This window comes from Capricornis sumatraensis, chromosome 8, assembly GCF_032405125.1.
Source record: "Capricornis sumatraensis isolate serow.1 chromosome 8, serow.2, whole genome shotgun sequence".
In the NCBI taxonomy this organism is placed as follows: domain Eukaryota; kingdom Metazoa; phylum Chordata; class Mammalia; order Artiodactyla; family Bovidae; genus Capricornis; species Capricornis sumatraensis.
The window spans coordinates 74036249-74060631 of NC_091076.1; the positions used below are offsets into that span (position 1 = coordinate 74036249).

Consider the following 24383-nt stretch of genomic DNA (forward strand, 5'->3'; position numbering starts at 1 on the left):
TTTTGATCATACTGTCAAACTGCCATGAACAATAGTTGGACCAATTTGTATATTAGTCTCAGTCATGAGTGGGAGAGTCTACTTCCCTTCTCCACACAAGCCCTGCAAGGGATAATTAACAACTCAGCAACAACAAACTGTTCCAAATTTGACAAGTAAAAAAAGTACTGTCACACTTAAATTTTCAAGTACTTAATTTCCAGCAATATTAAGTTTTAAAACTGTGTCTACAATCTATTTATATTTCTTTTGTGAATTGTTTGTCCATGTCCTCTGCCCCTTTCTCTGTTAGAACATTTATCGTTTCTTCTTTCTTTATACTAAAAGCTTTCAACATTAAAATTTTTTACTATATAGTAAAACATATACAACATAGAATTTGCTACTGTAACTATTTGAAACAAATCATTTTATTTGTTTATTCATGGCCATGCTGGGTCTTTGCTGTTCGTGGACTTTTCTCTAGGTGCGGTGCACAGGCTTCTCATTGTGGTGGCTTCTCCTGCTGCAGAGCTGGGCTCTAGGACACCCGGGCTTCCATAGCTGCACACATGAGTTCAACAGTCGTTGCTCCCAGGCTCTAGAGCACAGGCTCAGTAGCTGCGGTGCATGGGCTTAGTTGCTCTGCCATATGTGAAATCTTCCCAGACCACAGATGGAAGCTGTGTCTCCTGCACTGGTGAGCCAATTCCTTACCACTGAGCCACCAGGGAAGCCCTCGTAACTATTTTAAAGGGTACAATTCAATGACGTTAAATACATTCACATTGCTGTGCAGCATCACCACTGCCCATTTCTAGAATTCTTTTCATCTTGTAAAGTTGACAAGTTGTGCCCATTAAAACTAACTCCCCATTCTTCTCTTTCCAACCCCAGACCTTGCCAACTATCATTCTACTTTTGGTCTTTATGAATGTAACTACTCTAGGTACTTCATGGAAGTGAACTCATACAGTATTGTTCTTTGTGACTTGTTTATTTCACTTAGCATAATATCTTCAAAGGTTACCCATGTTGTAGCATGTATCAGAATTTCCTTCCTTTTTAAGGCTGAATAATATTTCATCTTATGTGAAGACCATGTTTAGCTTATCCATTAATATACTCATGAATACTTGGGTTGCTTCCACTCATTTGTTATTGTGAATAATCTGCTGTGAATATGGATATTCCAATACAGTCATATATATTTTTTAATCAGTTTGATATTTGCCTTTTAACTTTGCTTACTGTACTTTTGTGATGTGCTAAGGTTAAATATTTTTATTTTAGTCAAATCCATTACTCTCTTTCCATAAGACTTCTGCCATTGATGCCAAGCTTAAAAAAGTCCATCCCTATTTTAATATGACAATACTTGCCTATGTATTTTCTCGAGTTCTTTTTATATATTTATACATTTCCATTTATAATTCATCTGAAATATACTTTGTGATGTGAAATAGAAGCCTTTTTTTTCTCCCTGTAAATGGTTAATTGTCATATCACCATATCGCTCACTAATTTGAAATACATGTATTACACATACACACATCTGGGGATGTTTTTAGACCTTCTATTCTGTTTCCTTGGTTTCTTTGTTAATTATGTTGGGGAAGCTTAAAAAAAGGCTATTCAAAGGCAATTGCTAGCCTCCTGCTAGACATTATACTTAAGGTCAAAGGCGAGCTGCCAGTCTTGTTTGTTATCCCTTCCCTGTTTCCTTCTACATGCTGTTTAGGTTTTCATTCCTTGTTGCTTCCTGTCAGTTCTTTAGTTGAGACCTACTGGAAAGCTCAGATGCTTGTGCCGAGCTGGAAACTTGTGGAAACTTGTGCCGAGCTCCTGAGTAGGAGCCCCCAGTCCCTAACGGGAAGATAAGCTTCCAGAGCTTTACATCCAGATCTTCTCCTCTCTGCATAAGTCTCCCTCCTGCAAAGGATGTGGACTGTCCTGACATGAGAGGCAGGTGGATGGCACTCTGCTGCGTGCTGCTGCTGCTAAGTCGCTTCAGTCGTGTCCAACTCTGTGCAACCCCATAGACGGCAGCCCACCAGGCTCCCCCGTCTCTGGGATTCTCCAGGCAAGAACACTGGACTGTGTTGCCATTTCCTTCTCCAATGCATGAAAGTGAAAAGTGAAAGTGAAGTCGCTCAGTCCTGTCCGACTCTTAGCGACCCCAAGGACTGCAGCCTACCAGGCTCCTCCGCCCATGGATTTTCCAGGCAAGAGTACTGGAGTGGGCTGCCATTGCCTTCTCCAATGTGCAGACAAGCTCTATAAACATGTCTAACACTCATCTCCTTCAAAGCAGGCTCCCGTGATGCTGTGGGCCAGGCTGGTCTCTGCTCAACTCAAATTAACGTTCTGGGGTGAAAGTAGTTTGAAGGCCTGGGTGGAGATGATCCTAGGGTTTGGCAACGTTCTGGGCCAATGCCATGATATTTTATTGTGAGTACTGTGCTCAGACGTTTCAGTCCTATCCGACTCTTTGTGACCCCATGGAACTATAGCCCGCCAGGCTCCTCTGTCCATGAAGTTTTCCAGACAAGAATACTGGAGTGGATTGCCATTTCCTCCTCCAGGGGATCTTCCAGACCCAGGGATGAAACTGAAGTCTCCTGCCTCTTTTTTATTGGCAGGAGAATTCTTTACCTCTGAACCACCTGGGGAGTCAATGATTGTCGTCTTAAAATAGCTCAATAATCTGTAAGGCGCATCAGCTTTTATTTAAGCCATTTATAGTAGTTTATTTCGGGGCATAACTTTCTAGGTAGGTGGAACAGGTGTCGTAAGAAAGTGAAACAGTGGGATTAAGTGAATTCCCTCGAGTCACTCAGCAAGTCAGGTCGAATTTGGAGAACCTGACTCCTCGCCCAGTGCTCCAAAGCGAGCCGGCTCCGCTGCGCCTCGGGGCATGCTGGGCGTGGGTGAAGGCAGTGAGGGGACCGGCTGCGGTCTCGCGGCCGCGGCGAGGAGCGCGGTGACCCAGCCCGGACCGACTCAAGGGGCGGGGCCGGCGGCTGTCCGGGGGGAGATGCGCGCGGCCGGCCGCACCGCCCGGGCTCCGGCCGAGTCGCCTCGCTCCCGCCCCGCCCGCCAGACCCGCGCTGCGGAGCGCGCCCTCGGCACTGGCCTGCGGCAGCCGGAGCTGCTTCCACGGTGCGGCCGGTGGCGGGTGGGGAGCGGGCGGCGGCCGGGAAGCATGGCGGGTCGCCGGGCGCCGGGGGAGAAGCGCTGGCAGCTGGTGCGCTGGTGAGTGGGCAGCCGGGGGGCGCGGGGCCTGGTGCGGGCGCGAACCCGCGCGCTGAGGCCGGGCGGAGCGCGGGGAGGAGCGGGGACGCTGGCTCGAAGTTTCTTCTCGAGCGAAGGCGGCGGGCCCGGGTTGAACTAGAGGCGCCGGGCTGCCTGGTCATCAGCCTGGTCTTCGCGTTTCTCCAGAGCGATCGTCGCGCGGACCCCGGACCCTGCACCCGACGTTAGGCTTTGGGGGGACCTCAGTCTTCGTTAGCTCTCTTTGTGCAGAGGGACTCCCCTTCCTACCCTCAAACCTTCTGCTGCTCTGGGTCGGGCCACGGACTGCACCCCGAGGAGGTCCAACCTACAGTTCTCATCTCGCCTGTTCAAGGAGATGCCTCAGTTCACCTGCATGAGGACTCGCGGCGGTGGGCACCTTGGGGATGGGGTGTTTGAGAAAGGGGAGCCTAGGAGGTGAGGGAAGAGGTCCCTGGGTAGCTGGGTCGTTGCCCCTACCCCCACCGCAGCCCTGTCCAGGCTGGGAAATCAGAGTCTGCGGTGTCAGGTTGCCAGACTGCAGGCCAAGGTTTCAGACTCAACACCGAGGAGTCACCTGGGTTGGGCCCAAGTCCCGGTTGTCCGAATGTTCAGGGCTGTTTCAGTCAGGGATCTGACCTCTGCTTGGCGAGACTTAGAATGCAGGGCAGCCTGTTCAGCCCATTCCTGTCCTGGAAGGATTTTAAGAATGTCTGGCTGGGACCCCTCCCCATCTCAAATCCTCCATCCACACCAGGGCCAGGGTCATCTTTGAAGAAGAATTCCAGGACACTGCTTGCCAGGTACATTCTGTAGCCTGAATACAAAGAATAACAATAGTATCCTTAATAATTGCAACCTGGCTTCCAGAGTCCTTCCTGCTGGCTCTGCCATAATCAGGCATTGATTCAGTTACTCTTTACAGCGATACTCAAGAGGAAGGTATCGCTGTTGTTCAGACTCTTAAGTCATGTTTGACTCTTTACAACTCCATGGACTGCAGGACACCAGGTTCTTCTGTCCTTCACTATCTCCTGGAGTTTGCTCAGATTCATGCCCATTGAGTCAGTGATGCTATCTAACCGACTCATCCTCTGCCGCCCCCTTCTCCTCCTGCCTTCAATCTTTCCCACCATCAGGGTCTTTCCCAATGAGTCGCATCAGGTGGCCAAAGCATTGGAGCTTCAGCTTCAGCATCAGTCCTTCCAATGAATATTCAGGGTTGATTTCCTTTAGGAGGGTATTGGCACACCCCCCCCCCCTTACAGATGAGGAAACTGGGGCTCAGAGAAGGAAGGTAGTTAATTAAGGTCATCCAGCAAGAAAGTGACAGAGTCAGGGTTTGAACTCAGGATTTCCCCAGGGGCTTAACTCCTCCTCTTCCTTTTTTTAAAAAAATTTTTTTATTTATTTGTCTGTGTCTTAGTTGCAACAGGCAAGATCTTTTCATTGTGGTGCCTGGACCCTCTAGTTGCAGTGCAAGGACTCAGTAGCTGCTCACTGATTAGTTGACTCTCAGCATGTGGGATCTTTGTTCCCCAACCAGGGATGGAACCCATGTCCCCTGCATTGCAAGGCGGATTCTTAACCATTGGACTACCAGGGAAGTCCCTCCTCCTCCTTTTTGCTTCTTAATTCCTGAATGTTGGGCCTGGCCGCTATTCCAAGTTCACACTGTCAAAAAAAGTCTCAGCATGTCAGAGCAAGAGGGGTCAGTGGATTTCCAGCCTGCTCAGTCCATCCTGCGCTTCAAGAGTTCCAAGAATCAAAGTCCAAATAATCAAAATAGTCCTTTAGCAGTGGAGTTACTCTTCAGGTGAAACCCCAATACATAAACCGGATAAAAGTAGAGTTAGTGCCCTCTCCCTGGAGAGGAGGTGCCACCCTAGGACCCCAGAGCCTTCCAGGTTAGTTTGTGCAGTTTGATTCCTTCCCTCCCTCCATGGAGGAGGAAACAGGAAGAGTCTTAAAGGGGCAGAGCTTGGATTCCTGCTTTGACTCTCTTTGCCCTGATGTGTGGCTGGGTTGGATCTTGGGTTGAACCTGATGAAGCATAGATCATTATTAGTACCCTAATTAAGTTTTGGATCACCTATCTCTCCTGGGTAAAAAAGCCCATGACATTGAGAAGGTCCTGAAGACATGCCTTGAGTGGTCAGACTGCCTGGCAGGGAGCACTCTTGAGGACAAGACACCTTCTGAACTGCATGGCATGCTCCCAACACGGTCAGCCTTGACCTCTGCTTCCTGGATTTCAGACTGAGTCAGTTTTCTCCACGAAAATTGGCTTAAGGGTAAAAGGCAGTATTGGCTCCCTTGTAAGAGTATTGGCTTACAGATCTGAAAACGTAAGAACTTTCCATGTTTCAGACAAAACTAGATTCAAGTGCTCAAGTAATGTCCCCAAATAATGTTATACTCTCTCTGTCCTTTCTCTTTCCTCTGTCCCCTCTTTATTCCCCTGTGGAAATAAGGTGGCTCTCAGGAGTTGCAGGCAACCCTCCAGATGAGCAAAACCCTCCTGGAAAAAGAGCTTCTCTTTCTCAGTGGTTCTAGCAAAAGTTTCAGAATGTCATTTCATTGACCTAGTTTGGGTCACATGGCCATCCTTCAGCCAATCACTGTGGACTGGGGGATGGACTGCTTAGATTGGCCAGGCTGGGTCATGTGCTCACCCTGGAATCTGGGGGCTGGAGTTAGTCCCACCCAAACCACAAAATTTTGAGTGGGAAGGAGGGTGGGGAATATTCTTTGGGCAACAAATATGTCTGACGTTTACTTACTCTTTTAGAACAGCTCTTGCTTTGAAGGTTCCTCCTCCAAATTCTCCATAAAGTACCGAAAACTAAATTAGGATTTGGTTGGGTTCATCAGATCAAGTTATTAAATACGTAAGACTTTTGGCATTCCTCTTACTGTCTGAGGGCCTCTTGCCCAGTTTCTGATGGTGGGGCTTTGGATCTGGGGGAAGGGCCCGACAGAGACTACAAGCTAGGGTTGTGTGAGTACTTGAAAACCAGTGCAGGATGCTCTGGCAATGTACCTTTGGCTGACTGTAAAGTATTCCATTCACAGTTGAACCATAATTTCTTTGTCTAGCTTCTATTGATGGCCTTTCAAGGAATTCTGAATATTTTGTTATTGCTAACATCGCTGCAGGGAACTATACCCATGCAAACATGTGGAAAGATAACGGTTGGATGTATTCTCCAAAGTGAAATTGCAGAGTAAAAGGACGGGTACGTTGTGCCATGCCAACTTGATCACCAAAGAAACTGCACCATTTTCTGGGCTTCCCTGTGGCTCAGAAGGTAAAGAATCTGCCTGTAATGTAGGAGACCAGGGTTTGATCCCTTGGTTGGGAAGATCTGCTGGAAAAGAAAATGGCAACCCAACTCCAGTATTCTTGCCTGGAGAATTCCATGGACAGAGGAGCCTGGTGGGGTACAATCTGTGGGGTTGCAGAGAGTTGGGTATGACTGAGTGACTAACACACACACATATTATCTCCAGTGATATGTGAGTTGCACATTCCCCACAATTCTGCTCATACTGGGAATTATTAATCACAAACTTTTAAACCTTGCCTCATGTTGCTGGTGAAAAATGATTTTTCATTGTTTTAATTTTCGTTTCTTATAGAAGTTGATTTTTTTTTATGTTTACTGATCATTTGTGTTTCTACTTTTGTAAACTACTCATTTAATTTCCTTTGTCCTTTCCCCCCTGTTGATTTGCTTATTATATATATATTTCACACTGATCTGCAAAAGCTCTTCATCGTGGAGATTAATTTTTTTTTTTTTAGTGAATTGTGTATTTTATAACAGCTTTGCATGTGTGCATATGTAGTTGCTCAGTTGCATCCAGCTGTTTGCGACCCTTTGGACTGTAGCCCGCCAGGCTCCTCAGTCCTTGGGATTCTCCAGGGAAGAATGCTGGAGTGGGTTTTCATGCTCTCCTCCAGGGCATCTTCCCAACTCAGGGACTGAACCCAAGTCTCCTGTGTCTCCTGTATTGTAGGCGGATTCTTTACCTGCTGAGCCATCGGGGAAACCCTTACAACAGCTTTACATTTCCAAAAAGTTGAGAAGATCGTACAGTGTTCCCATATATCCCACACCCAGGTTTCCATATGATTAGCTTCTTACACTAGTAAGGTATATCTCTTGCAAAAATGAGCCAATACTGATATGTTATTATTGACTAAGCCCCATAGAGTATTCAGATTTCTTATGTCCTTTTTCTGTTATAGGGTCTCATCTAGATACCACATGGCATTTAGTGATTGATGTAATTACTTCTCTTTGCTGTGACAGTTTCTTGGGGCTTTTCTTGTTTTTGATGACTTTGAGAGTTTTGAGGAGTTGTGGCCCTGTTTCGTAGGATGATGTCCCTCAATTGGGGTGTATCGGATGTTTTTCTCATTATTAGATTGGAATTATGAATTTGGGAGAAGAAGATCACAAGGATAGAGTGTCATTTTCATATTAAGGATCCCTACTGTCAACACAGCTTATCAAGGGAATTCCCTGACAGCCCAGTGGTTAGGGCTCCGTGCTTCCACTGCAGAGGGCACAGGTTCAATCCCTGGAGGAGGGGGGAACCTAAGATCTTCCGTGCCGCTGGGGTGTGGCCAAAAAAAAGCTTGTTGATGTTGCCTTTGCCCACCTGGCTGGAGTAGTGCTTGTGGGTGTTACTCCCCTGCCCCTCTCCATAGTGTGCTCTTTGAAGGAAGTTACTCTGTGAAGCCCATATCTAAGCAGCGTAGAGCTGTGGTCCACCTTCCTGGGGGTCGAGTGTTCACATATATTGTTTGGAATTCTTCTGCACGTGAGATTTGTCTCTTTCCTCTCCATTTAGTCAATCGTTTTCAATCATTAATTCATATCGGTATGCACTATTAGATATTCACTCATTTTAACAGCAGCCTTATTGAAATAGGATTCACGTGCCACACAACTTACCCAGGGTGTAAAATTCAGTGGGAATATATTCACAGGACTGTGCAACTATCACCATAATTGATGTTAGAACATTTAGAACATTTTCATCATCCCCCAAAGAAATCCCATAACCTTCAGCAGTCCCCCAGTCTTAAGCAACCACTAATCTTTCTCTCTTTATGGATCTGTCTATTCTGGGCATCATTTCATATAAATGGAGTCGCACAGCACGTGGTCCCTTGCAACTGGCTTCTTTCACTCAGCAAAATATTTTCAAGGCTCAGGTTTCAGTGCCCGCCTGACCTACCCCAGTGTTCAACTGAAAACATAGGTGTAACCTCTACAGTGCCTGACCCTTCTCTCTTTTGCTGATGGATTGGATCCTCCACACTGGGGGCCTCATGTGTGAGCGGTTTCTGCTCTTTATCTTCTCGTTCCTTTCAATGTCCCTGATCGTGCCCAGGTCTTGGCTCCTACTTTCCCAGCGAAAATCTGAGAAGCTGGTTCCTGCTAAAGTGTGAATGGCTGTTAGTGACTTCCAAGGTTGACCCTCTGCAGTATTTAACCTCCTGGGTACTGTTCAGTAGAATTTCAGGTACGAGGCAGGTTTATAGGGAAGATATCTGGGGATGGATGATGTTCTGTTTTCTAGCTAATCCCCCTCCTAAATTAGTAAATTGGATTCATTAATGGAGATCATCCATGTCAGAGCAGTCTCTGGAAGAATCTTCTCAAGAACATAGTGAGTTGATGACTGTGACTGTTGTGATTTTTTTACGCCAAAGTGGCTCAGTTGACTGGGGAGCTGGGTGAGAGTGTTACAGGGACTTCAGAGGTGATCAGATACAATCTTTGCACTCTAGCAGGGAGACAGACAGGCACATAAATAACTGACGTACCAGCGGGCAGAGAGCGGCGTTGTGATCAAGGTTAAGCAAAGCATCCCCGGAAACTCGGAACCACTTTGGAGGCTCGCTGGGAGGCTGGGGACAGATTTTTAGAGGCAGTGTGGTTTGAGCAGTTGGGAAGGGTGGAGCAAGACACAGATGGAGGGAGGGCAGCTGAGATCTGGGCACCGCCTGAGCTAAAGCTCCGAGGTTAGAAAAGGCAGGGCATCTTTAGAGAAGGACAAACAGATTGAGAATGTAGGAGTGGGAGTTGGGGGGAAAGACTGGAGGGGAGCAAAGTGGGGAAGAATTAGACCTCTCAGGTGAGCAGTTTGGAGGACATTTGATATGTGGTGGGAAGCCCCTACCTTTTTGGCCAGGGGAGGGGGTGACAAGATCTGTGCTGGGAAGTGGTGGCTGGTGCGGAGGAGGGAGAGGATGTGTGTCTGTGTATGGAGCAAGGACTGGATGCCAGGGGATGAAGGTCCAGAGAAGGCTGCTGCTTTCTGTGTGTATGTGACCTTGGACAAGTTCACTTCCATCCCCCAAGTCTCTTCTTGAAATGGGATCAGCCAGTTCTGAGGGATTTCATGTGAAGCTTGGAGGAGGGCGTGTAGGGAGAGGGTTTGTCTGTCATGAGTGAAGCAGGTAAAGCCGATGATTGGTGAGGACAGATGAGGATGGGGTGGGGGTGGGGGGGTAGAGGGGAGGCAATAAGGATGACCATGTGGCAGGGGCTTTCCTCGAATTATCTCATTTAATCCTCTTAACAACCTTTCGAAGTGGGTGGTGTTAATACTCCAATTTTACAGACGAGGAATCCGGGACTCACAGTGGAAAATCACTTACCTAAAGAAGGGAAGTGGAATCCAGGTCGCGGTGCCTGCAATGAGTGGACGACAGTCCCTTCTGCCCTGCCTCGGGGAGAGGAGAGGCGAGGTGGCTGGGGCAAGGAGGAGGAGCACATTTGGAGGAGCCCGAGAATGGGGAAAGGCATAGACACTCATCATCACAATAGGATGAGATTAATCAGGGAAGGCTTCCTGGAGGAGCCAAGTTATTATTTTTTTAAGGAGTCATGTTTTGAGCCAGGTTTTACAGGACAGGAGTCATCTTGACGCAGGAAGCAGAGGAAGGTCATGTCCCACAAAGGAAAGTCATAAAATCATGATTTTCCCTCCTAAACTTGTCCTTCTCCAGCGAGAATGACACTGCAGCCAGATGCCCACACAAACCACAAACTCCGGAAAAACTTTGTTGCCTGTCTCCCCTTCACCGTGTCCAACCCATCCCCAGGTCCAGATGACACTTCTTCCTTCTCTCACTTGAGTCCTGCCATGTCTCTCCATTCCAGAAGTGTCCCCTGTGCAAACTAACATCGTCCCATCTGAGCCCCTGCGAGAACACGTAACCTGGCTGCCTTGCCCTTTCCCTCCAGGACAATCTTCCTGAAATGGCCGTCAGATCATATCGAAGAGAGTGAAGGGAGACAGGTGGGGACCAGATGCCCTGGTTTGGGAGACCATAGGAGCAACAGAAGCCCTCTGCCCTCCAGCAACCCGCGTTCTGGGAAATCTCCCTCAACAAAGCCAGTGCCTGATCAGGCAGTATCAGAGTAGCTGCACAATTTGTTTTTTTCATAGCACTTTATGCAATTTGTAATTTCATATACACACACATGATTAAAGATTTGTAATAATAGGTAATACCTCTCCTGTAAAAAGACACATTGTTAAAAAGTTACTCCCTCCCTGCATTCCCCCAGCTTGTCCTTAACCCCACATAGGTAACCACCTTTTATTAGCTTTGTGTCTCCAGAATTTCTACATGTAAAGATAAACAAATAAAAATCTTACTTCATTCTTTCCCCCCTTTTAAAACAATGTATCAAAAACAAAAACGAAAACTCAAAAAAAAAAAAAAAAAAGAGAGAGATAAAACAATGTATCCTGGAGATCTTTGCATGATAGCACACAGGGAATGCCCTCAATGAAAACATTTTGTATGGCTGCACACTGTTTTACTATATGGATCCACCGTTATTTATCTAACCAGCCCTCTGCTGATGGGTGCTTGGTCCATTCTTTGTCTTTTGTTACTAGAAAGTGCCACGGATAACCTTGTGCATGTGCTAGAATCTGTAGATAAATTCTTTGAAGGGGGATCTCTGGATTACAGAGGAACTGCATCTGCAATTTAGACAGACGTTGTCAGGCTGTCCAGCAGAGGGCTGGTACCGAGTGTCAGGCTGTCCAGCAGAGGGCTTGGACCAACTGACAATCCCTCTATGTGTGAGGGGCCGGTTTATAATGATGCGTTAGTTCATGTGATTACTGGTGGCTTCTCTTCCCACGAAACTGTAGGCTCCAGGACATCAGGGATCATGACTCTTTTGCTCATTGTCATAGGCGCTTAGTAAATACTGGATTAATGGACAGATTTATGAGTCTACCAGGAGTCGGTGGCCGAAGTGAATGAGATCCTTTTGTGTTCATCTTGCCCGGTCCAGCTTCCCTGATCCTTGATCTGGGCTGAGTGTCAATCCCCAGGGTGACTGGAACTCGGAGAGACCTTGAGGTTCTGGAAGATCTAATCCTGACATCTGACTCATGACCCCCACTCCAGAGCATGCTTTCTCCTGCTACGAGCTCAAGAAGTCCAATGTGTCAGTCTTGTAAAGGGTTTGGAGAATGGACCCTTGTCTGATGCTTGTGTTTTCTGCCCAGCCTCTGCTTATATGCCTCTGGTGACAGGAAACTCACCCTTTTGACTGACTCCTTTCAACTTCAGACAACTAACACTTAGAAAGTTTTTCCATCTATTGAGTTGCTCCATATAGCTGCCTCTTCTTCAGGGAATTTAAATCGTGGCTCTTTGGAGATAAGGCTTTCTGGCTGACGAGCAGGGGTATCTGGGGACAGGTCATTTTGTGGCATGGAGGGCCAACTCCCAGAGGACCTCTGCAGGGCCCTGCCTGCCCCCGCCTCACTCTCTCCTGCCTCACCCGCAGGTACGTGCAGGAGGGACGGTTCCGGATTGAGGAGAGGACGCTGACAGCCTTCCAGTGGCTTTACAGCCCCCAGCAGCATCGCATCCTCAGCCGTGCTGACCTGGAGTCTCCCTCCAGGTAAGAGCACCCACTGCCCTTCCTCTCATTCTTCGGCCAGGGTCCAGCCCCTCCAGGTGGTCCTTGTTAGACAGCCAGCCCTACACTGATCCATAAACTCCCAGTGGGAACCACTGCCTTCTGTGGTGGAGAGGCCTTCTAGGGTCCTTGAGAGTTTATCAGCTGTGGTGCTGATCCAGCCTAGAATATTCTGAGTGATTTGAGGCAAGTCACTGCCTCTGCTTTCTCCTCTGTAAAATGGGTATGATCATATTTTCCCTGCCTACTGTTGGGAAGATCGTGAACCTCAAGTGAAATGATGCCTGGAGATGAGCTGGTTCCTTTTTTTCTTTTTAAATTATTTATGTATTTATGGCTGTGCTAGGTCTCCCCTGCTGCTTTCTCGAGCTGTGTCGAGTAGGGGCTACTCCCTAGTCGCAGTGTGTGAGCTTTTCATTGCGGTGGGTTCTCTTGTTGCAGAGCACAGCCTGTAGACACACAGGCTTCAGTAGCTGCACCACGTGGGCTCAGTAGCTGTGGCACATGGGCTTAGTTGCTCTGCAGCGTGTGGAATCTTCCTGGACCAGGGATCGAACCTGTGCCCCTGCATTGGCAAGGCAGATTCTTAACCACTGGACCACCAGGGAAGCCTGGCTGCTTCCTTTTTAAGAGGAAGGGCATCTGGCAAGTTTGCTGGGCAGTCCCTGCTTTGACCTGGGTAGAGCCAGCCCTTCCTTGTCTCCCTCCTTTGTCAAGTCAGCTGGGATCCTGAGTCTGGGGGAGGGGCACCCAGATTTCTTCTCCTCGCCCCCCCCAACCTGGCCCCTTCCTCCACACTGTGGACAGGCATGACAGCTGTTAGTGGTCTTGATGGAGACATGCTGGGAAGCCCTACTGCTGCGACACCCCTTCCAAGGCTTCTGCCAGACCTGACCCTGGAGCTTTCGTCCCACTTGCCTCATCAAAACCTCTTTGCACCAGCTTCTAAAGTAGCAGGACCCTTGAAGCCAAGGGGCTTCTGTGGTGGCTCAGATGGTAAAGAATCTGCCTGCAATGCAGAAGACCTGGCTGGGTTCAATCCCTGGGTTGGGAAGATCCCCTGGAGAAGGGAATGGCAACCCACTCCAGTATTCTTGCTTGGAAAAATCCCATGAAGAGAGGAGCCTGGTGGGCTATAGTCCTTGGGGTCACAAAGAGTCAGACACAGCTGAGCGACTAACACTGTCACTTTTGAAGCCAAGAATGAACAGGTCTTTCCTCCCAGGGGTGGCTGAATAAAAGGAGAAAGGAAGTAATGTCATTTGGGGGAACACCCTGGTCTGGCCGGTAAGTAAACAGAGACCATGCTTTTACCGCATCTCCCCAAACCGGCCCCAGGAATAGGGTTCAGCAGTGCTAGCAGACCTCACCTCCCCAGACATCTGTTGGGAGTCCTACTTAGCTAAGAGCAGCGCGTCTGCTCTCTCTTGTCTCAATGACAGTTTCAGAAGGTACGGGAAGCAGTGAGGGGAACAGGAACTCTGGATCCAGTACTGCTCAAGGAGAAAGAATTAACTGAGTGATGATATAGAAATGATAGTTTCCCAGGTGGCGCTAGTGGTAAAGAACCCGACTGCCAATGCAGAGACATGAGATGTGGGTTTGATCCCCGGGTTGGGAAGATCTCCTGAAGGAGGGCATGGCAGTCCACTCCAGTAATCTTGCCTGGAGAATCCCATGGACAGAGGAGCCTGGTGGGCTACAGTCCAAAGAGTTGCACAGAGTTGGACACGACTGAAGCGACTTAGCACGCATGCACATAGAAGTGACAGGAACCCTGGGAAAGGTGACTCAGGCCACCCGGGAACTCTTGGTATTCAGGAAATAGGAGGTTAGACAAACGCTCTAAACTCCAAAGGGCAGATTGCAAATAGCGCAGAGACTGAAAAGCCCCTCGAGCCTGAGGCAAGAGTATGAGGAGGGCAATGTGGTCCTGAGCGTAGGTTGTGAATGCGTTCAGAGACAGAGAAGAAGGCTGCCTTGCAAGCACGCTGGTGAGACACAGACATGAAGGCCAATTGCAGTTTCAGGCAACCTGCAAAGCCCTATTGCAGGCCGAGCACTATCTGACTGACGGAAAGCAGCTTCTCCCTCACCTCCTTTCCTTTCATCAAAACTCCCATGCTACCTGACATTATTTTATTCGCCTATCTGTTCATTGCCCGTGGCTCCCCTGGAATGTGAGCTCCATGAGGGCAGGCCCTTTTCCCTCTTGTCCTCGTCTGTATACTGAGATCCTAGCCCAGAGAAGGAGCTCATTAAACAGGCACCAGGTGAAGGACAAATGAACATAATGCAGGCTCACAGGTAGGAAGGCTGGAAGGGAGGCGAGTTCCAAGACCAGGATGGGTCAGCTACACCTGCCCAAGATACAACGGAAGGAGAGGAGGCTGAGACCGCCTGCCCACGTGGGTGGCTTTAGGCAAACCCTTTTTTGAGCCAAAGAAGAATGCTTTTCAGAGTCACAGGAGGCTAGCTGAGTCCATGGAGGAGGGAAGCAATCATAAGATAGGATGGAGCCATTCGAAATAACTTTAGCTTTCAGATCTGAGAAGGCTACCTCCCAAGGGACTTGAAGAGGAGGCTGCCGTAGTGCTGGGACTAAGCACTCAAAAAACTATTACTCTTACATCATGAAAGTTGTACTAACTTATTGTGTGTATTTATTATGTGTCATGTTATAAATGCTTTGCAGGCATGCATTGATCTACCCTTCATAACAAGGCTATGATCTGGTACTGTTGTTCTCTCCATTTTTCAGATGACAAAACTGAGGCACAGAGACAGTGGCAGTGCTCACAACCACTATGCATACTCCCTCTCAGAGAATAGGACATGTGCCCCAACGTGGGAGATGGTGAAAGTAACTTGTATCTTTACAGAGAGGAAATAAGTCCACAAACCATAAATAAATGAGCTTAGCATCAGTCCTAATCAGGTTTCAGAGTCTGTTATTAAAGAAACGGTTTGGGGGCACTTAGCAAGGAAAGGGATAGAGGACCACTGGCAGCGAGTGAATTCCCTGGGAACCCATCCTGCTGGGGGGAGATTTATTTGCTTTTCCAATTAGTTTTCCAGACTAGAAGTTAGGTTGGGGGTGGTATAGCAGGAGACAGTGGTTCTGCGTTTCAGCAAGAAATTGTTCCTGTCTTCCCATCAAAGCCTTACAGGTGACACAGAGGAATGTGGGCTGGGGGCGGGCATCAATGAGGTTGATGAGTGGGCTGTGCTTGCCGAGACTGCTCAGTGCGTTCATGAAGGACTTGGTGAGGAAGGCTGTAGACAGCATGCTGGTGATGTTGCTGATGGCAGGAACCTGGGCACCATCCCAGTGGACAAGATGGCAGAACTGGACTCGAAGTGTCCTGGAGGCTGGAGTTCAAGGCCAAGTCTAGAAGGTACAGTTTGACAGAAATTAAAGGAGAAGTCTATTTTAAGCCTCCAATTTTGTCTGCACCTGGATAGCAGGCTGAGCAGATCAGCTATCTGAGGGCTTCCAGTTGAAGCGTGGGTATGATTTAAGAAAATGCTTGCACCGTGGGGCTTTCAGAGCTCAGGACAGAGTCCACAGCTGCAGAGGGAAGGTCCTGCTCTTTTGTCTCAGATGGTTGATCCCTGGGTTGGGAAGATCCCCTGGAGGAGGCCATGGCTACCCACTCCAGTATTCTTGCCTGGAGAATTCCATGGACAGAGAGCCTGGAGAGCTACAGTCCATGGGGTTGCAAAGAGTCAGACATGACTGAGCGACTAACACTAATATACCACAGAATGCTCTGTCATTTCCTCATTTATTTTGTGGACAGAGATTGAGCACATTTCTCTGCTAATACCATATTGGATATTACCCTCGAACGGCTAAGCAAGTTGTGTTTCGGGGTGATGGGTCAGGCTGCTGAAAGGACTCAGAGGGTGAGTTGGCAACTCGCTTTCCTTTTCTTTCCACCCTGCTCCAGGTCAGGCCTTGGGGTTTTGATGCCTTGTCTTAGGGAAGACAAGAGTCCTGCCTCTAAGGGACACACATTCTAGTGGGAGAGACAGTCTGTAGACACATAGATAAGAGAGTTTCCTGAGATGATCAGAGTGCTGAACAAACTCAAACAGGGCATCAGATAAAGACTGACCAGCGGGTGGGTGGGAACTCTGGTCGAGAGGGAAGGGCCCACTGGGAAGGAAACATTTGAGCTGAGAGTCCTGCCTGAAGGACAAGAGGGCAGCCACAGGGAGAAGCTGCTGGCAAAGGGTGTTGAATAAATGCTGGGGAGGGGAAAGAAGATGGGAAGGAGAATCTCAGTTACAAGGCCCTACCTATGTTCTAGATTTTGTGGCCAGAGCAGAGTGAGGCCTTGGCCAACAAATGGACGCGATGCAGATGTCCATGCAATTAAAGGAAGGGCTTGCTAACGTCCAGAGCTGCCTGAGTACAGCGTGGGCTGCGTCCTGAGGGGGTGAGCTTCCCATCATTAGATGTGCAAGTCATATTCAGAGGCCACCCTTAGTGGAGGTTAGGGAGCAAGACTCAAGCATTACAGGGGCCCCACAGGGCACCCTTCCTGCCTTCAGCCCCTTCAAGTTCAGGAGCATCCTTGGTTTGGCCGAAGCTGGGAGGATGTCTGTACAGCGAATGAATGAAAGCTCCAGGCTGCCAGGTCCAAGGTAGAGGCAGTTTTAAGGACTCTGGCAGTCCTTGAATCCTTCCACGTCCAAATCCAGAGAGCACTGCACCCCCTCCCCAGTCCCGCCGCACGCAGAGCTGGGGAGAACCCCAGTATCTTCCCCGCCGATCTTTCCCCACTTGCATTCCCACCGGCCCGGGGCCCCATCCCCCAGGAACTTCTGCGGGCAGGTGGGCTGTCCCCTCCTCCGCTCCCCTGGGTCCCTTGGGCGCGCCTGCCCCGCCCGGCGCCTTTGTTCCGAGGAGCCGCCTCGGGCAGTCCCCTGGCGGCAGCGACGCGAGCATCCCGGCGCCGCACCCGGGACTCGCCGTACCCACCCCCACCGCCCCCGTGCCCTCTCCGGCCCCGCGTGCCCGCCCCTCCATCGCCCTCCCATTCTCCCGCAGCTACGCGGCTGCGGCGCCAGGGGAACCGAGTGGGCATCGCCGGGACCTGGGCGCGGACCCAGGCGGCGGCGTCGCAGGGGGCAGCAGGAGGGCCCCGCCTGGGCCAGGCTTGGGCTTGCGGGCGGCGAGTGCGCGGCTCCGGCGGTGGGGCGCGCCCGCCAGGTGTGCGGGCGGCGGCGGCGGCGGCGGGTCGCGGGAGCCGCTTTGTGCCGCGGCTGGGGTGCGCGCGCGCGCGCCGCGGTGACGGTGCGCGCGGCGGGGCGGGCGGCCGGGGGAGCCCGCCGCCGAGGAGGAGGGGGCTGGCGGCCGGATGGAGACTGGGGACGCCGCCGCGGCAGACTGCTGCCGTTCCGTCCACGTCGAGCAGTGAGCCCGCGGGCGCCGGCGTCGCAGAAGGTCAGAGGGGCTGGGGCTGGGTGGCGACCCCGTAGTTAACGGGGATCAGAACGCGGATCTTGGGTGGGACTGGACCCAGGGTGGAATTGGGTGTATGCGGTGAGGGCAAATGCGTGTGTCTGCAAAGAGAGCTCAGCTCGTGTGGACGTGAGTGAGCTCTGTGCTGCGATTCCACGGAGCAGTTCAGCGTAATGGGTTGTTTGGGAAGTGGGGTGACTGTCCTCAGACACACTACCGGTGGGGCATGGCGCACACACATGTCTGGGGTGTCTCTGCGGTGAGGGAGACGTCAGCCCAGCCTCTGTCAAAGTCTCTGGCTGGAGAAGCTGACCTAGGTGGAGGCCAGAGCTGGGGTGTTTACAGGTGGTGGTGGTGAAGGAAAAAGCCAGGACCTCCAGGAAGGACCCTGGAGCTGGGCTGGGTTGGTTTGTTGTTGTTTTTTCCTCCTAAAGGACATAAACCCCACCCCGGCCTCACTCCAACCTGTGCCTGTTGCAGGGAGGGGAGCCAGGACGGTGGGGGCGCTGTCTGAGAGGCCTCTGTGGGCCTTTGGAGCAGGGCTGGGCTCCAGCCTGATGCTCACCTTTGGAGGACCTGAGTGATGAGTGTGGGGGTGCCTGCCCTGGGTGGGGGTCAGGGGCACACTATAAGTCCTGACCTGGGAGCTGGTTGAGGAGGACACCCTTCTTTCTCTCCGCCTGTGTGGCTTCTCTACACCCTACTTAACAGACCAAAGGGCATTTATATGCAAGTGGGGTTTGGGGTCTGAAGGCTGGGATCTGCCTCTGTTGAGTGGCCCCCATTGGAGCAGCCTCCGTAGAGAATAATAGGGTTGTCCTGGGTTGGGCTCCAGGGCTCTCTGATTCTTTTCATGCCTGGTGACCCTGGGGTGGTCCCTTAAGCCTCACGGGCCTCAGTTTCCCATGGAGAGGGGAGAAGGCACCTGTTTCCCTCTCCCCTGTTCTTCCTGCTGCAGAGTAAAGAGTAAACAGAGAGCTCCCCAGCTGCGGGGGAGTCTAGAGGCAGAGAGTGACTCAGGGCATGTGAGGTCTCCATCAGTGATTTCCCCCAGAAAGTCCTCGCACATCTTTGAGAGGTGGGCAGCAGTTGGGGGGTGTTCTGCCCTCATCTCCAAGCAAGTGTGTTGGATATTCTGAGTCTAGGAGTGCGGCGGGGTAGGTGTCTTATAGATCCAGCTGCTCAGGCTTCCAGAAGCTACCCCAGGTTCCTCCTCCTTTCTAAGATGTTGAGAATTGTGGAGGAATTGGATGGGATAGGGGCTTGGAGTCACTGAATTTCTGGGCAGAGGCAGATGGTAAAGTTGAGTAGGCGTGGGCACATCTGGCTGGGATTCCCACTCAGCCCGCTTAGCCCAGGGTGTTGGGTGATTTGTTGGGAGGTGGCCTCAGTTCCTGGCTTCCCAGATGGCACTAGTGGTAAAGAACCCGCCTCCCAATGGAGATGTCAGAGATATGGGTTCGATCCCTGGGTCAGGAAGATTCCTTGGAGTAGGAAATGGCAACCCACTCCAGTGTTCTTGCCTGGAGAATCCCATGGACAGAGGAGCCTGGCGGGCTATGGTCCATGGGGTTCCAAAGAGTCAGACACGACTGAAGCGACCTAGTACACACACGCACAGCCTCAGTTCCAGAGAAGACGACCCTCCTGCCACAGGCACCCTTACCACCCCCCACCCCTTCCCATGACTCGGTCTGGATCAAGTGTGGCTGAGTCACTGTGGTTCAGAATGACTTGAACCTTAAGGGACAGGGACGTTGGCATGGATGGTTGTGGCAGCAGCAGACGACAAGGCTGTGTTGTGACCCAGACCTGGGTTGAATCCCAGCTCCACCTCTCAACTCTCTCTCTGGGTCTCCACCTGTGTTTTTCCAAAGCAGAACTGGAGGATGCATGCTTTTAATTTTCCCACCGCTTTCTCCTGGGAGGTCTCCCCAGGAGCATGCATTTCAGAACTGCCCTGTTGGGGAGAGAAACAGGAAAGTGTTCACCCATCAGCTCTGTCCTGTCCATGGACATTAAGTCCCACATGCTTCCAGGCTGCATGTGTGAAGCCCCAGCAGGCTCGTGTGGGCATCCCACGCTGTGGCTTCAGAGAAGATGCCGCTGAGTCCTCGAGGAAGCCTTGCCACATGGCACCGTAGGCTATTGCTCAAAGCCTGCAGGGAACCGGTCATTGCAGAGGTGACTGGAGTAAGACGTGGGACTGAGATGGTTTGAAGTACTCTATGAGGTGTCAGACACTGTGTGACTCTGGGCAAATTTCCGATCTTCTCTCTGCCTCAGTTTTCTTCTCTGGGGTTGTAGGTATTTACTAAATTTTTGAACATGGCAATGGGTCCATAACGAGGGCTCCATGATGGAATATTTCTGTGTATTTGGGAAGACAGTATGTTCTAGGTGGTTCAGATACGCATCATTTAAAGTGGTGAAGGGGGTTGGAATAGGTGACCTCTAAAGACCCCTATCCTGGTCAGAGAATCTGGGACTCAGGGGTCTGGCCCCTGACCTGGTCAGTTCCTCCTGGAATGTGGTGCAGTCTCCCAGACCCCTGCATGGTTCTGCTCCACATTCTGTGAGTTGGAGGCAATATGCTGGTTGCTCAGACGTGCCTTTCCCGGGGCTCTGTTCACTGTAGGACATGGGAGCCCGGAGGGTGGGCAGAGAGGGTGAGGGGAACAAGCATCTCAGAAGCAGGTGGTTGAAGGAGGAGTGGCAGGAGGGTGGATGCTGGCGTTTGGAGTTGGCAGATGGTCGTGGGCACTGGTCTGGGCTATAGTCAGTGGGGAGGAGAGGGCATAGGGTTGGGGGAGGGCGAGAGAAAATGGAAAACGGGAAGGGCGGGGAGAACGGATTGGCAGAGGGCAGCCCAGAGTGATGGAGGAACCAGGGCTGTGGGGCAAGTCGGGCAACCTTGGTGCCCAGGGATTGGGGGTGTCTGGAGTGGCGGAGACAGGCTGGGCTGGCAGAAGAGCGGTGGGATGCTATGCAGAAAGGGATGGCACTGGTTGAGGATTAGTTGGGGGCCCTCTGGCATAAACCAGGGCAGGTATCATATTTCAGGGAACAGCACCTATAAGCCCCCTCCTCCTCCTTGCTCCAGTGCGTCTGCCTCCGCTTCCTGGGCCACCACCCACGTTGGCAGGTGAGACGCTGTCTGCAAACACTTGGGTCCCACTGTGAGCCGTGATTGGAGAAGGCGAGGATGTGCCTCTGCCAAGGCCTGTTGCCATGGTACCATGGTGACCTTTGTCTCCCGGTCCTCTCCCATCTCTGAGCAACGTGACCCTCTCCAGGGGGAGGTCGTACAGTGGGGAGGGTGTCCGGCTGCCTCTGACTTGTGCAGGGGCTGCTCAGGCTGGCCACACGATGGTCATGGTGTCCATCCTTCTGCCTTCAGGCAAGGTCACACCCAGCCTAGGCTGGGCGGTTGCAACAGCCACTGTCTTCACTTACAATCATTTAAAGATTCCTCTACAGTTTGGGGTTCCTCTTATTTTTAACAAGTTTAGTTTAAAGACAAAGTAATGCCAGCCTACCCATTTCTCCCCCCCATTAAAATATGTTTATTTATTTATTTGGCCACATGGCATGTGGGATCTACATTGCAGCATGCCAGATCTAGTTCCTGGACCAGGGCCCCCCTGCATTGGGAGTGCAGAGTCCGAGCCACTGGACCAGCAGGGAGGTCCCATGTCCTCCCCTTTTAAAGAGCCAGATGACACTCTCTTCTTGCCCACCCCTTTTTCAATGCTTTGGTGCTTCTCTAGAGGGAAGTTCTGCATCAGGTCTGCCACGCTACACTTTTTTGTTTGTTTGTTTTTTGCTCTGTTTGCCATCATCCTTAAGTAGATTCCACTCCACCTGCTCAAGAGTGCAAACCGGCTGTTGGGGCCCCAAGGCAGGTGGGACACCCAGGCAAGGACTGAACTCTGGGCAACGTGGCCTGAGACCAGGCCTGGGTTCTGAATTTGCAACTTGCTCTCCGGGCCAGCTGGGGTTCCACCTCTTTCCCTAATTCAGATCCAGGGCTGTCAGCCTCCTTCCTGGATCATGCTGGGTGTGTGAGCTGGGCCCTGCCAGGCCTGGCTCAGCAGATGGCATCGGGTCTGGGCACCTGGGGGACCCTGCCAATTAGACGAGTGGTGGTGAGCAAGACCTGGAGGGGAGTGACAGGCACTTAGGCACAGTGAGGGCCACCTGTATGCACGTCTGTGCATGTGGGTCCCTTGAGGGCGTGTTGCTGGATCGCCGTGTCTGCACATCTCTGTGATTAAGCAGTGCTCCTCTGAGCTTGTGTCTGTGTGCACTGCTGTGTGCTCTGACTTATTTGTGTTCTTTCTCTGGGGATGTGAGCTGGCCACCCACCCAGTGCTCTTCAGGTCCTTGAGGGTGTGCCTGTCTGATGGCAGGTGATGTTTTACCCAGCAGGACTTCCTGGTCCCCTGAGGTCCCTGCGTCTTCTGCCCTGCCCAGCTCTCCAGCATTCCTGTCCTGGTCTCCCTCCCTCTGCCTTGAGGAGGTTGCTTCTCCCCCACTGGCCATGTGGCTGCCCACTGCCGTTCAGATGGGGCTTGTCGTGAGACAGCCGGTCCAATTTCCAGCCCCATCCTTCAAGCTCTGGGTTGAGGATGATGGCTGGGTGAGCCCTGGGTGGAGGAGATGAGTCAGGATGCCTGCAGCAGGTGGGCGGAAGCTAGGCTGGGTGTCAGCATCTTCAGGCAGGGGTGTGCATCCCGCGTCCACTTGACCCATCCTCAGTGGCTTGGGCACCAGTACAGCAGCGGGAGGGTCCATCCACCTCCCCTGCTCGTATTGTCTTCCCTTGGAGCCATGCCTGGCAGTGTCTGACGGGGCGCAGAATGGTCTCTGGGGCTCCAGGCAGCCCACCGGCAGCCTTGGCCTTAGCATAATCATTGAAATTTATGGAGCTCCTCTTCCTGTGCCAGGCCCTGGTCATACGTCGTGATCCACGTTTTAGCTTGCTGGCTCCTCAGAACAGTCCTATGAGGTGGGTTCTGAAAGCATCCCCATCTTATGAGGACGTGGTGGCTCAGAGAGGCTGGGTCACTTCTGCAAGGTCACACAGCTAGGAAATAGTGTAGCCGGACTGTTCTTTTTTTTTTTTTAATTGGCTGCACTGGGTCTTCTTCTGCTGTGTGGCTTTTCTCTAGCTGAGGTCAGGAGGGGCCACTCTCTAGCTGTGATGCACAGGCTTCTCACTGAGGTGGCTTCTCTTGTCGAGGAGCGCAGGCTCTTAGAGTGCACAGGCTTGAGCACGCGGGCTTCTGTAGTTGTGGTTCCCAGACTGTAGGGCACAGGCTCAATAGTCGTGGCACATGGGCTTAGCTGCTCCAAGCCATGTGGGATCCTCCCGGACCAGGGATCAAACCTGTGTCTCCTGCATTGGCAGGCGGATTCTTTACCACTGAGCCACCAGGGAAGCCCCGGGTCTGTTCTTGACACTTGCTGCTGTCCCCTCCACTCTTCACAAAGCTACATCCGTCTCATCCTTACAGTCTCCCCTTCAGAGAGGTCAGCTCAGATCATCCACTCTAAACAGGGCTCTCCACCCACCCAGTCCCCTTTGGATCACATCATCCTATATAGATACCTGTGTAACGTTATCCCTCTCTGGTACTCCACTCCCCTGCCCTCCCAGGGCAGGGGTTTATCTGTCTTGTTCACTGGAATACCCTCCACACTAGTGGAGAGTCTGGAACATGGTGGGGATGTGGTAAACATGTGGTGAATGGATGAATGAATGAATACATGCAGGTATGTCTGACTCCAGACCTAAGCTCTGTACCCCTCCTCTGTGCTGTCTCTCACTGCAGGGTGGCCGGGTGCACAGCCCTGGAGCCAGCTCGCTTGGTTCCCTGTTCTGGTTATCTGGTGCTGCTTAATAAACCATCCAGAAGCTTATGAGCTGAAACAACAGTGATGCTTTTTCCTGATGCTCAGGAATCTGCAGTTTGGGCAGGGCTTGAAGGGAGACCTGTATCTGCTCTGCCATCATCTTCTGGGGCTGGAATTGTCTGAAGGCTCAGTGACTCACATGTCTGGCCTTTGATCCTGGCTGTTGGCCCGAGGTCTTGGTTCCTCACCACACAGGCTGCTCTGTGTGCTAGACTGAGCTTTCTCACAGTGTGCTGGCTGAATTAAGGGGCAAGAAAGAGCCTCTGTGCTTAGTTGCTCACTCATGTCTGACTCTTTGCAACCCTATGGACTGTAGCCTGCCAGGCACCTCTATCCGTGGTAATTCTCGAGACAAGAATACTGGAGTGGATTGCCATGCCCTTCTCCAGGGGATCTTCCCAATCCAGGGATCGAACCCAGGTCTCCCACATTGCAGGTGGATTCTGTACCGTCTGAGACACCAGGGAAGCCCAAGAAAGGACAGCAGCAAGTGTCAAGAAGAGACCCAGGGCTTCCCTGGTGGCTCAGAGGTAAAGAATCCGCCTGCCAATGGAGGAGACAGGTTTGATCCCTGGTCTGGGAGGATCCCACATGCCTTTTCACCTTTTGTTACCTGGCCTTGGGAATGATGTAACATCACTTCTGCCAGAGTCTCAGATCCACATGGATGCTAGAGGAGGGGGAACATATACCCCATCACTTAGTGGAGGAGTGTTACTGTCATAGCGTAAGAAGAGCATCTGGGATGGGGGATATATTAT

General features: G+C 51.2%; 1 protein-coding gene across 1 annotated transcript in view; it reads left to right on the forward strand.

Moving 5' to 3' along the window:
- Positions 1-3184: 3184 nt before the first annotated feature.
- Positions 3185-24383, forward strand: part of RAP1GAP2 (RAP1 GTPase activating protein 2) — a 211155-nt gene continuing 189956 nt past the window's right edge. Inside the window, exons 1-2 of the mRNA XM_068977434.1 lie at positions 3185-3234; positions 12096-12212. Coding sequence (XP_068833535.1) covers positions 3185-3234; positions 12096-12212 — 167 coding nt within the window. The remainder of the gene's footprint in view (positions 3235-12095; positions 12213-24383) is intronic.